This window comes from Cervus canadensis, chromosome X (assembly GCF_019320065.1).
Source record: "Cervus canadensis isolate Bull #8, Minnesota chromosome X, ASM1932006v1, whole genome shotgun sequence".
NCBI classification, from domain to species: Eukaryota; Metazoa; Chordata; class Mammalia; order Artiodactyla; family Cervidae; genus Cervus; species Cervus canadensis.
Window position 1 is genome coordinate 112,928,063 of NC_057419.1, and position 12,219 is coordinate 112,940,281.

At 41.6% G+C, this 12,219-nt stretch overlaps 1 protein-coding gene across 7 annotated transcripts in view; it reads left to right on the forward strand.

Moving 5' to 3' along the window:
* The window catches only part of ARHGEF6 (Rac/Cdc42 guanine nucleotide exchange factor 6), a 115,547-nt gene that overhangs the window by 99,692 nt on the left and 3,636 nt on the right, over window positions 1-12,219 (forward strand). For 4 of the 7 annotated variants that reach the window (XM_043460153.1, XM_043460157.1, XM_043460159.1 and 1 more), the window contains 9 exons: window positions 422-508; window positions 1,305-1,383; window positions 2,363-2,508; window positions 3,832-3,957; window positions 5,528-5,548; window positions 6,663-6,756; window positions 7,853-7,942; window positions 10,152-10,251; window positions 11,954-12,008. In XM_043460153.1, the coding sequence (XP_043316088.1) occupies window positions 422-508; window positions 1,305-1,383; window positions 2,363-2,508; window positions 3,832-3,957; window positions 5,528-5,548; window positions 6,663-6,756; window positions 7,853-7,942; window positions 10,152-10,251; window positions 11,954-12,008 (798 nt within the window). The remainder of the gene's footprint in view (window positions 1-421; window positions 509-1,304; window positions 1,384-2,362; window positions 2,509-3,831; window positions 3,958-5,527; window positions 5,549-6,662; window positions 6,757-7,852; window positions 7,943-10,151; window positions 10,252-11,953; window positions 12,009-12,219) is intronic. The other 3 variants (XM_043460155.1, XM_043460154.1, XM_043460156.1) reach the window with 3 other exon arrangements.

Genomic DNA, 12,219 nt, shown 5'->3' on the forward strand with positions numbered 1-12,219 from the left:
GAACCCACCTGCCAATGCAGGAGATGGGGGTTCAATCCCCGGGTCAGAAAAGTCCCCTCAAAAGAAAATGGCAACCCATTCTGGTACTCTTGTCTGGAAAATTCCATGGACAGAAGAGCCTGGTGGGCTACAGCTCACGGGGTCACAAAGAGTCGGACACAACTGAGTGACTGAGCACACACGTTGTGTATAGGAAGGAGACAGATAAATTAGATTTATATACATTTCAAAGTACAATTAAACGAGTTTTGTACTTTTAAGTTGGGTATCTTTTTTAAAAAATCACTATTTGTGTTTCATTGCCTTATATAAGATCTATCTTATAAAAATTATTCCAGAAATTCTTTTTTTTTCCCAGAAATTCTTAATAAACAAAATGTGCAATTTCTGTTTACATGTAATCTTTTTCCCTCCACTTCAGGAAAAAGAGGAGCGGTACCTCATGTTATTTTCAAGTGTTTTGATAATGTTATCTGCAAGTCCTCGGATGAGTGGCTTTATTTATCAGGTTAGTAGATTTCATATAAAGCAACAAGACAGATAATGAAAACAGGTTTTCATCTAGATGCACCGTTTTCACTCTGGTATTAAGAGCCCCAGCCAGAAAAGGCAGGATGTTCTGACCCTTTGTATAATTAAACAATTTATGAGAGCAGATATTCCTTTGAACATAGACCTTTATGTTGGCATAATGAGTTTATCCTAGACCTCCACTGCTCTGGTTATGAGATAGGTCATAAATGTGTAAACAGAAATCAAAGTCTGCAACTAGGTAAATTAACAGCAGCATTTTCCAGGCCTAGATCATATCATTATTGCTGAGAAGATATAAAGCTGACACTTGCCTCTGTGATTGTCTTATTATAGTCACATTATATGACTCAAGTTTCTGAGATGAAGTCATTCAACTCCTTAGGAAATTAAGCTTCTTTCAGTTGACTCTCAAGACACTGCATATTATAAGTTATTGTTGCCTATCCTATCTTGGCCTAGCAATGACTAATTTTCATGAAATTTGAGTTTTTGCTTTGTTGACAGACTCTCCTGAAAATCTGTTAGAAGGGTAAACTGTGATTAAATCCTGACCTCATGATTTACAGTGTGTTAGCAAAACACAACCCACATTTTCCCGTTGCTTTCTTGTCTGATTAAAATTTAAAGCAGAGAAATACATTATCTATTGACAGACTGGAGAAATATGTCTCGCCAGAATTCAGCAGTGGTTCCTAAGAGGGTCAGAAAATCTAACAAAAACAGAGACATGTATAACCACAGAATTAATGGGGATATTCTTTTTCTGGTAGGGAAAAATACCAATAGCAGGAATGGTGGTGACTAGATTAGATGAAATTGAAGGGAATGACTCCACATTTGAAATCACAGGTAGGTAATTTTTTCTTCTTCGAATCCTTTTCGAAATGAAGTGGGGTTTAAATAAATAAATGCTATTATTTTCTGTTATATAGTCCATTAGCAAGTTTTCCATGGACATGGTAAAGTATATCCCATTTCCTTGGATAATTAGGTTACAGCAAGAGGAGGGAAGACTCGTGGTCATTCATGAGCCTCAGCTTTGCTATTAGTTTCAATCTTCTCTTGCATAAGAGCTAACAAATAACAAGATGAACTGATGTAAATATAGTTTTCTCTCCCTCTGTCATCTATTCCCTGGTGGCAGTGGAGCCAAAGATGTGAACTTTTATCAACAATTTTATCATCAGCCTATGAATTAGCAAGACTTGTGTTTCTAAAAAGTGCTGAAAAGCCATGAAACTTTCCTCACAGATTGAGCAATCTGCCACACCTTGGTCATGCCCCCCAACTGGCCTGTTGTCCCTTTAGCCAAACCTGTTTGATATCCATGTAATGGTTGCACGTTTTTCACTGATACAACTCAATGGCTAACACTAGGATGCTGGCCCCAGACCTTAACCCCTTCTTTCCCAATAAGGAGTCCGAGATTTGGTGTTGGCCTAAAGACCAGTCTTAGTTGGATCTGGCTTCATCTTTGATATTGGGTAAAGCAGTATGCTATTCTCCTTTTAGATTATGAACTAGATGGGCCCTGTGCTTAAATCTGGGGACTGAGTTTGTTTAGAGTGAAGTTTTATATTACTTCCAAGATTCTATAAGCAGTAGAAATCAAGGATGGTTTTTATAAATCAAATACGAGTATTTATATCTTTATTATCATGGCTTGTCTGTTCCTGATAGAAGAGTTTCAACAGGGTTAACTCATAGGTATGAAAACTTCTCAAGATAGACACCCAAGTCCTAGCTGCACGAAGTGTGTTTATGAATGAGGCAAGCTCAAGGTCATCCTTGTCTTTTGTTTCCAAATGCTCCTAATCGGGTGATCCAGGTAACATAGTAGAGAGAATTGTGGTCCACTGCAGCAACAACCAGGACTTCCAGGATTGGCTGGAGCATCTGTACAGGCTGATCAGAGGACCTGCCTCTTGCAGTTCATTATCGAAAACATCATCATCATCTTGTAGTGCTCACTCCGTAAGTAGTGTGTCTGTCCTGTCCAGGGATTATTGAGTCTCTTGTCAAATCCTGCCTACTGAGGACTTACAAGAGTGGTGAGCATGCCCTTAGCCTTTAGATAGTTTGGATATTTAGGATTAGACGTACAGTCAAACCTCATTAATTCTGCTTTCTTGTTATGGGGGAGGTCCATCCCAATTAACACAGAGTTTGAGATATGCAGCTTTGTTTGACAGTTATTAAGGTACTCCAGCTGAACTGCTAGCAAAGTTTTTCTAACCAGAAGTCCTGCTAAGATGTTTTAGTGATAAACAGGATTTATTTTACTTAGCAACTGTTATGCTCATCAATGCTTCGGCTCCAATCCTTTGGCCACCTGATGCGCCGAGCTGACTCATTGGGAAAGACCCTGATGCTGAGAAAGATTGAAGGCAAAAGGAGAAGGGGGTGACAGAAGATGAGATGGTTAGATAGCATCACTGACTCAATGGACATGAATCTGCACAAACTCCGGGAGATAGCGAAGGACAGAGAAGCCTGGGGTGCTTCAATCCATGGGATCAGAAAGAGTCAGACACGACTTAGCAACTGAACAACAGCGTGCTCGTATTAATAATGTGCTAAGGCAAAAGAGATAGTTTACCTTCTTAAATACTTAAACATCTCCATGCAATCTCATTTATGCTATCACATTTCTTCATTAACCTTTAAGGGTAAACTTTGAGAGCTGCCTCCTTCTGCTTTATCACAGAGTTCACGGAATTTGAATTGATGAGATTTTACTGTACTTGCTGAGTGAGACTGAAGATGTGCTGTGTTGTCTGTTAACATTCAAACTTGTGATGCCCAAATTCCAGTTTTGAGCATAGTGTGTTGTGAGAAGAAAAGGGGCTTTTGGCATCAGATCTGGGTCCAAATCTTGACTTTGCCAATTGCTGACTGGTTACTTGGCTTTGCTAAAGTTTGCCGTAAGTTTTTCTGATGAAAATAACCTATGTAAGCACCTAATTGAGTGCCAAACACATGACTGAACTCATTAAATGTTGACTGTTATTCCACTTTCCTCCCTTTCAGGGGAAAAAGAACATCTGACTTGAAGGAAATTGCAGGACAGAGGGAGGGCGGGCTCATGGGATGTGGAGTCAGAGTTGTGCTGTTCCTCTGAGGCCCCAAGTCTTGACTGGAAAATGCCAGTCCTCCGACTGGAGACTTGTTTTCCCATCTTTTCCTTTCTGGGCCTGGCTTTTCAGATCCAACCAAGCTATTGTTGTTCTCTCACTGTGTGGCCCAGGATTGGGGTCATATGGCCAATTGCTACCATCTCATCAGACATTTTCCCAGTCTTTTAGCTCTACTGGACAGCCCCGAGGACCCTTGGAGCCTCCTCAAATTATAAAACCGTGGAGCTTAAGTTGTCTACGACCTGCACCTCCACTTAGACCGTCAGCAGCACTAGGTTATAAAGAGGTAATTTTGCTACATATGGTATAAAATGCTTCTGACAAGCTGATTTTGTAGCTTATTAGAAACAGTTCTGTGGGGATGTGCTAGAATTGATGGTAGGTGATATAGTCAGTCTTGAGTTGCCAGACTCAGTGATTTTTTTTTTTTAATTTCTTAATTTTTCACTTCCCCATTGTCCATCTACACATAAGTCTTAAATACCCACAGGCTTTCTGTGCACTGCCTGAGTTTCTCTGGTCTCCTCCTGAAGGGCCCCTGGTTTGCCTTTATGATGATATGAGAATTCTATAAATTGGTCATAATGTACATACATCTCAAACAAAAGTCACTTCATTAGCTGGAATTGCTAACCAAACAGACCCAATTCTGCATTTTGAATCATTTTGATCTATGAAACCAAATCAGTAAAAGTTTTATGGGACCAAACCCCGGGTCTAAACTATGAAAGTCTGAATTATTTGCTGCAGTTGGAAAGAAAGAATTTAATGAAAGGAGCGTCTTTAAAAAAAGAGGCTTCTAAGCAACAAGCCTAGAGGACATTTGATATTTGGGTAGAATGGGTATTTCAAGGTGTTTTTTTTTTCTTGTCTCGAAGTTGCAGTCAGGAAATGCCAGTCACTATCTTCTGAAACTGTGTGGAGTGTTACCTTTTCCATCCAAACTTTTTTTTCCCCTAGCACGGTTCTCATCATTCCAGCTTTCAGAAAAGATCCTCATTTATTAGTAACTGTTCTTTAAATAGGTCTTACCACATGAAGATTTAAGTTCGTGACAGTTATGAGATGTGTCTTAGAATTACGGTGCCAAGGCAGCATATATTTTTGTACCAGATGTGTGTTTTTGATGTGTGATGCAGACTTAGCTCAGTTTTGAGTTTGTTTTGATTTAAAACACCATGCCATTGTTTCACTTCTTGCCTCCAATGCTTAGTGCAGTAAAAGTAGAACTATGTTTGGATACAAGAGGATTTTTTGATCTTTTCAACATGACATGATAGGAAAATAATCCTTGAGCTGAATCTTTATTATGTACCTCTATTCAGAATTTGGCCAGAAAACAGCCCCAGAGATTGGCTTTGGAAATTGATCGGTGATTCCTGCAATCATCCAATTTTCTCCTCTGATTACCTTAACCAGGAGTGCCACTTCATAGTTACCTAAGTCCCCTTTTTAATGATGGATATTTTGTAATTGTCAGTTACTAAATTCAAATTAAGGTGAGCTTTGAAGGGTAAAGTTGACTTAATCCTTCACAGAACTAATCCATTAAAACTAAGGCATGATCACTTTGTTTCTGCTGGGAGAAGTGAGTTATTAATATGTTCTTACTATATAGTGTGTATTTCAGTAATTTTCAGCATTTGTAATTCTGCACAGAACTGTATTCCTTGGGCTTTTGCATGATGATATTGCATCTGAAACTAATGTGGGAAACATGATGATATTCTCTCTGTGTAATTTATGATAACACTAACATTTCAAATGTTGTTTTAGAATTATTGATAAATGGATTTGGTCACTATAACCATCGACCTCTCACGCTCATCTTCTCTTTCTTTACATATTCACTTTAGAGGATGTCTTATATCTTAAAGGTAAGGGTAGAACAATATCTTTGGTGTACAGTGACATCATTTAATGCTGTGCTGTAATCTTTGATGAATGAAGCTTTCCTTTATGCTTGTTTTGTCCCTTTTTACAATTGGTAGCTAAAATATGAAGATACATTTCTGACATGTAAGTACTTTCTTCAAAAAAGCAGGCTCTTGGGAAATATGTACAAAAATGAAAAACTCACGCTTGACAAAAATAACAGGAAAAATAGAAATAGCATGTAAAATGTCTGTTTTCCATGGGCTTTTTTTTTTTTTTTTGCTATTTCTACTGTTATTTTTGTCATATGTGAGTTTTTCATGTCTGTCTGCTTTCTAAGGAAATCACTGAGGCTAACAGGAAGAAATTAAATTCTTTGTTGCATTTATTTTTAAGGTAGCAATTGTTATCCATTCATCCTGTACATACATTGCATGGGAGGTTAGAATAAGATGATCACTGTTTACTTGGATACTTTACGAGCACTTTTTAGACTTTCTGGTTATTCATATGGCAAATCCAACAATTCATATATCTTTTATCTGCTAATTAAAAATATGCCTTGCTTGGCTGTAGGTACATTACATGTAACCCCAAATTATTTATCAGGAAATCTTTCATTTGGCTATTCTCTCTGAATACAGGGAATGTACTTAGTCTCTCTGCCTTAATTTTCCTGTCTCGCAAATGGAAGTTGATATTCTTCTTTGTGGGACTGTTGCTAAGGAGAATTTATTAGTTTTGAAGCTCTTTGAAAAGTGGTCTATACCCCACTAATAGTTATAATTGTTATTTCATTCCCTTAAAACTGTATCAATGGGGAGTATAAACCCAGTTAGGAGTAGTGTTATTTCTCTAGGAGTGACATCCATTACCATCTCTCCAGATGGTACCCTAAGGGCACTTGGCCTCCTGCATCTGCAGTTGTGGCCCATGCCATTCTTGGAGCCATTTTTATTGTGTATAGTATTAAATTTTGATACCCTCCTAAGTGAAACTGTAAAAATCAGAGAGCCATTCTACTTAATTTCATTTGCTGTTTTTAATTTGCTTTTTTTTTGCGGGGGGTGGGCGGGGGGAGAACCTTAATTCATGAAGAAACCTCTACCCTTATAGGAGTCTAGTAAAAGCCCCAAAACGATGAAGAAGTTTCTTCATAAAAGAAAGACCGAAAGAAAACCATCAGAGGAGGAATATGTCATCCGGAAAAGTATGTATGTGTTTTTTATTTTTAGAAAGTTGATTATAGATGAGGAATTTTTTGAAAGCAGAAGATTCCAGCAGTGTGTTCTCAGCATCATCTTGCCCATAGGGAAAAACGCATGCGAAAGCTTGGCCTCCTTTAAGACTTTGGAATAAGCTGTCTCCTGCTGCTTTTCACCTGGATGGTTTTTGTGTTGACTATTTGGCCTTACCTGGTGTAGAAACACTAAAGGGACCTATTTGCCGTGGATACAGTTTTCTGTTCTTAGTTTCTGAATGCCTGAGATATTTGCCTTTACTGAGACTGACTCAGTAGACCCGAAGGGAGTTTAATGTTCAATGATGTTTTCAGTTAGTCAAGGAATCTGCCTGCTGGCATATAGAAATAGGGCTGGATTTAGAGACAGTCTGCAAAGTCAGTCAGCCAGTGGATACGTACACATTTGCCTCTGTGGCTGGAAACAAGGCACTCTGGGACACACATGAAGGAGCAAGTGATGCTTCCCAAATGGGTGACAGAGCTGTGCGTATCAGTCAGAAGTAGTCTGGATAAACCCTTTGCTAGACTTTAGCTTCTGTATCCTCCATCCCCTACCCCACTCCTAGGTCTGCACATGAGTGTGTTAACAGTCACTTTTAGGATGAGTTGGAGGGGCTTGGGGAGGAGAGGGAGAATCAATGACTAGCCTGGCTGGTTGGGAAAAAAATGTATTGTGTTAGTGATGGAAAGCTTCCTTAGAGAAGGTGAGCCTTGAAATTTGATGGTGAGGAAGGGCGTGGTGTATCAGCTGAGAACTGAGGCCAACGCCAAGCACAGTGCTGGCCCTGTAAGCCTCTGAGACACTTGGGAGACCCTCTAATTTAGTGTTCCGAGCGGCTTCCAGAGCAGACCACTCTCGGTGCTGAACTCACTGGTGCTGACCGCAGAGCTCCTCAGGGCTACTGTCACTCTCGCTCCACCATGACAGCTGGTCAGCTTTTCTCTCCCGCCTTGCATGAACACCATTGGTCAAAGAAGCCAGTGCCCAGCACCCGCGTGCATCATTTCAAGGGTCCAGAGGCGTGTATCTCTGTGAAAAGTCACGATTCGTTACATTTGACAGGTACCGCTGCTCTGGAAGAAGATGCTCAGATTCTGAAGGTGATTGAAGCTTACTGTACCAGTGCAAGCTTTCCACAAGGCCATGCCTCAAGTAGGTCCCCCCAGCCACTTTCTCTAATGAGTGATGTTTCTTCGCTACTGCTTATTGCCTCTTGGAAAAAGAGCAAAGCAACCCAGATGGGCTGCAGGGTGTGGAAAGCAGGTGACTTGCAGCAGAGGAGTGGGTACAAGGCTGCATCTTTCAGATAAGCTGATTTTAGCTACCAAGCGGTTTGTTTACCCACTGTTTCTTTTCACCCAGAGAGAAAGAGAGATGCAAGAATAAAAAAAAGTTGGAGGTGATAGAAATGAAAAAAAAATTTTTTTAAAGCCAATTTCCTTTGAAGTACACAAATACCTTCACCAACACTAGTTAGGAATTAAAGAGCCCAAAGGGTTCCTGTGTCTGTGAACTGATGCTAATCTCTTCTTATAGGCAGATTTGGAAAGGAAGTCAAAATATTATCTTTGATCAGCTGCATATTTAAGCAAACAGAGCTTCACCAAGCTCAAGTTTCAGAGTTGCTCTGAAAATCTGGAAATGTAGCTGCTTAGCAGGGCCTGTTGAGAGTGTCTACAATTTATCAGGGACCTATTAGCTGAGGGTATTTCCCCCAGCCACTTTCAGGCTACAGACTGAAAGTGAGATGATGTTTTCTGATTCTTCCTTGTGCTTTTATAAAAGACATGTCACATGGCTCATGTCCTTGGCCTTTCATTATTAGAGACATTAAGGATACCTGGTGTGAGGGTCTTGCCTCTGTGGAAGACATGAACTCTCCCTAAGGCTCCACTGGGACAGCCACTGAGCCCATGCTTGAGCGTGGGCAGGGCTTCCTCGGTGAACCACCCTGAGGGGTACTGTCAAAGTGACATGTCTCCAAGGGCATCATGGGAAAAGCATTCTATGTGGACTTTGATACATTTGACTTTGAAGGGGAGACTGTCACACCTTGTACTTCTCAGACCCAACCTGGCTGCAACCCTGGGCATGCCTAGCCCTAATAACAAGATTCCAGGAGCCAGAAAAGGCAAGTGAGAGCAGTTTTTTATTGTATAAACCAGGAAAGAGGGACACAAGGAGACACTAGAAGCAGCAGTCCTCCTATGATATCTGACCTCACCTCCTGCCTCCTCCTGTCTTCACTCTGATAGAGACAGGAAATTTGCTCAGAGGTGCAGGCAGGCATTCTGGCCTCAAGAGTCACATTGTCTGCCCTCCTCCCTGGCTTCCCTTTTAAGAGTGGAAAGTGTCTAGCACAGTGCTTGGCACGCAGTAAGCCATTTAGCATCATGGTGTCATGGCGACCGACACCATACATCCCTCTCCAGCCAAAAGTCCTGCTCCCCTAAAACTGATCCCTACTGTTTCTTGCTGCATCCAGTTGGTTGGTCATTCAGCCAGTCTGCTACCCACTTATTAAGCACCTACAAAGTCTTGGGCCCTGCAGGAGACAGAGACACATCTGCTTCGAGAAAGGCGTGGAGACTGAGTGAAGGCAGTGAGTGTTCAGAAATTGAAGGGAATTGGCTTAGAAGAGAGGAAGCCAGTGGTTCAAGGAAACAGAAGATTAAGGGATCTAGCTCTCAGAGGAAGGATCCAGAAGGGAGGCAGAGGTTGGAGGTGCAGGAGAGCTGTCTGGTCAGGTCCCATGGCTGCTCTGTCACCTTTTCCATCCCAGAGCCGGGAGATGGTGAGCAGACAGTGGTCAGGACGCCTGCATCTTTGCAGCTGTTGTGATCATCTCCCCACCCCCCACTCTACCCTTCATCAAAATGGTCTCTACTGACTCTACCTCACCCTGTAAGATGGTAAAGAGAACAAATGGGGGTGAATGATGCTTCTGAAGACCTTTTAAGCATGTTGCATCCCCATGTAGTGTTATGTTCTGCATGATTTTTACTAAAATACAAAACACAGAGATGGGCAGGGAAGAATGGTTGCTGGCCAGCTCTTTGCTTTGGAGGAGGCAGAACAGGAAAGGAGGAGCCCTTGGTTGAGGACAGTCTCACAGCAGCCTTTTCACATTGTTTCTGAATACAAAATGTGCCCCTGCCCCCAGGGTTGAAACAGTGTATTCGGCCATTTTGAATTCCTCATGTCTGAAAGATTTCATCAGAAAATGTGACTGCTCTTGGGGTGCCGGTCAGCCAGATGCCGTCAACAAAGACCCCTCAAAATCAATCGTAGAAAGGAACAAACCCCCAGTAGTCTCCCCTAGTAATCTCCCTCCCCTGCCTCTCGCTACCCTTGCCTGTAGGTGCTCGCAAAGATTCCATTCCCCAAGTCTTACTCCCCGAAGAGGAGAAACTCATCGTTGAAGAAACCAGAAGCAACGGCCAGACCATCATTGAAGAAAAGTGAGTAGAGCTGGCTAAACCTTTTCTGATATTTCCAGGGGCTGAAAAGAAGGTTCCAGCACACCAAGCCTGCACTGAAGGGCAGACCCTCCTCATCAGAGAATGAGGCCCTCTTGGTTGATCATACAGTTAGGAGCCCAGGGAGGGCTGCTCCCACAACAAAGAGAAGGAGAAAGGAGAGGCAGAGGGGGCAGCCAGCTCCCCGGACAGGAAGGAACTTCAGAATACAAAGGAATACCACTCCAGATGGGTTTGGGAGGCATTGGGAAGGCCACAGCACCAATTCCCCCGCTCATGGCGATGCCCCTCACATTTATGGACTCAGGCACTGGACTTTCAATACTTGACCTCATTTAAACTCCTACAGCAATCCAATGAGATACATTGCTTTCACCACCATTACAGATGAGGAAATTGTGATTCAAGAAAGTTATGTCCTTGACCTACCTTTGCACAGTAATGAGGGTGACCTACCAGGGGAAAATCAGGTTAAGTACTTGTTTAAACTTGAGTCATTTCTGAAGTCAGGCCTAAATTTGCATAAGACAGCTTGTTTCATAGCGCTTGGCACCGTCAATATATTTTTCCATCTGGTGTATGAAGTGATACGGCCAAATGGTAAAGCACTTGGGCTCAAGAGAAGAACAGCCCTGGTTCAAGTCCAGATTCTGGTACTTGTTAGCTGTGTGACTTGGGGCAAGTTCCTTCCCTTTTCTCTGCCTCAGTTGCCTCATCTATAAACTGGATGTGATAATAATACTTTCAGGGTTGTTGTGAGGTTAAATGGAATAAGTACAAAGGCTAGCACATGATAATCACTCAATAAGTGATGATCATATAGTAATAGTTATTTACTCAATAGTAATAGTTATTAAGTCAATAATAGTAATAATGTAATTACTATCATTATGGCTACATTCACCTGCCCAACGACTTTATGAGGCTTTCAGGGAATGGGTTACTATCCCCATTTTGTATGTGAAGAAAATGAGACCAAGAGAGGGTGAGAAGAAAACTGGTTACCCAAGGTTAGAGGACTGGTAAGTTGTAGAATAAGTGGAACTCCGATCTCCAAAGTCCTTGTCCAGGGAGAGAGAGAGAGAGGGAATGACTCTTCTACAACTCAGCCAAGATGCTTTATCCCTTTTGGAATATGTGGAATCTTCCAGAAATAATGCCCTGACTTTGTGTCATGTACGCTGGTGAGAAGGGCAATGCACTCGTGCAGATATTATAGGCTAGGCAGGGCCTGGTGACACCTCTCATTACAGTATGTCAGGTGATGCACCTCTCTTCCCCCAAGAGAGAAATCAGAACCTTACGAGTAGCCCTAGTCTCTTTTTTTTTTTTTTACTTTTTTCTTTTTAAAAATTGAAGTAGAGTTGATATACAATAATATATAAGTTACAGGTGTACAATATACTAGTCGCTTTTTCCGTACTCACCCGAGCTGGGAAGTGAGCAGTGGAGGAGAGAAGTAATAGAAAAAGTGTGGTGACTCGGCATTGGAATGAGCTGATGTGACGGTGGTTGTTAGCCCATGAAAATGAGGGACACAAGGGCCATTCATAGCAGTATCTCTCCCCATCCTCCAGAAAGGTCACTGGTTTTCAGAAACTGTATTTCTATAAAGCTGCTTTTCTTCTTAAGTATCACTTAATACTTTGATGCCAGCTATTAATCTCTGAACTTTATGTTCTAGGAGCCTTGTCGATACTGTTTATGCCTTGAAGGATGAGGTCAAAGAGCTGAAACAGGTAATGAAATTTCTCAGATCCTAACAGGCCTGCTCCCTCTTCCCTGCCATGCATGGATAAACACCCTCAGGAGAAAGCCAGGAACAAGGTGGTGAGGTGGGGATTCTTATTTCCCTGTGTCATCCAGGTGGGTTTTGTAGATTTTACCATGTGGATTTCAATTTCTGAGGCTTGCTTATATACCTATTTAGCGTTTAAAATAGGGTCCCAA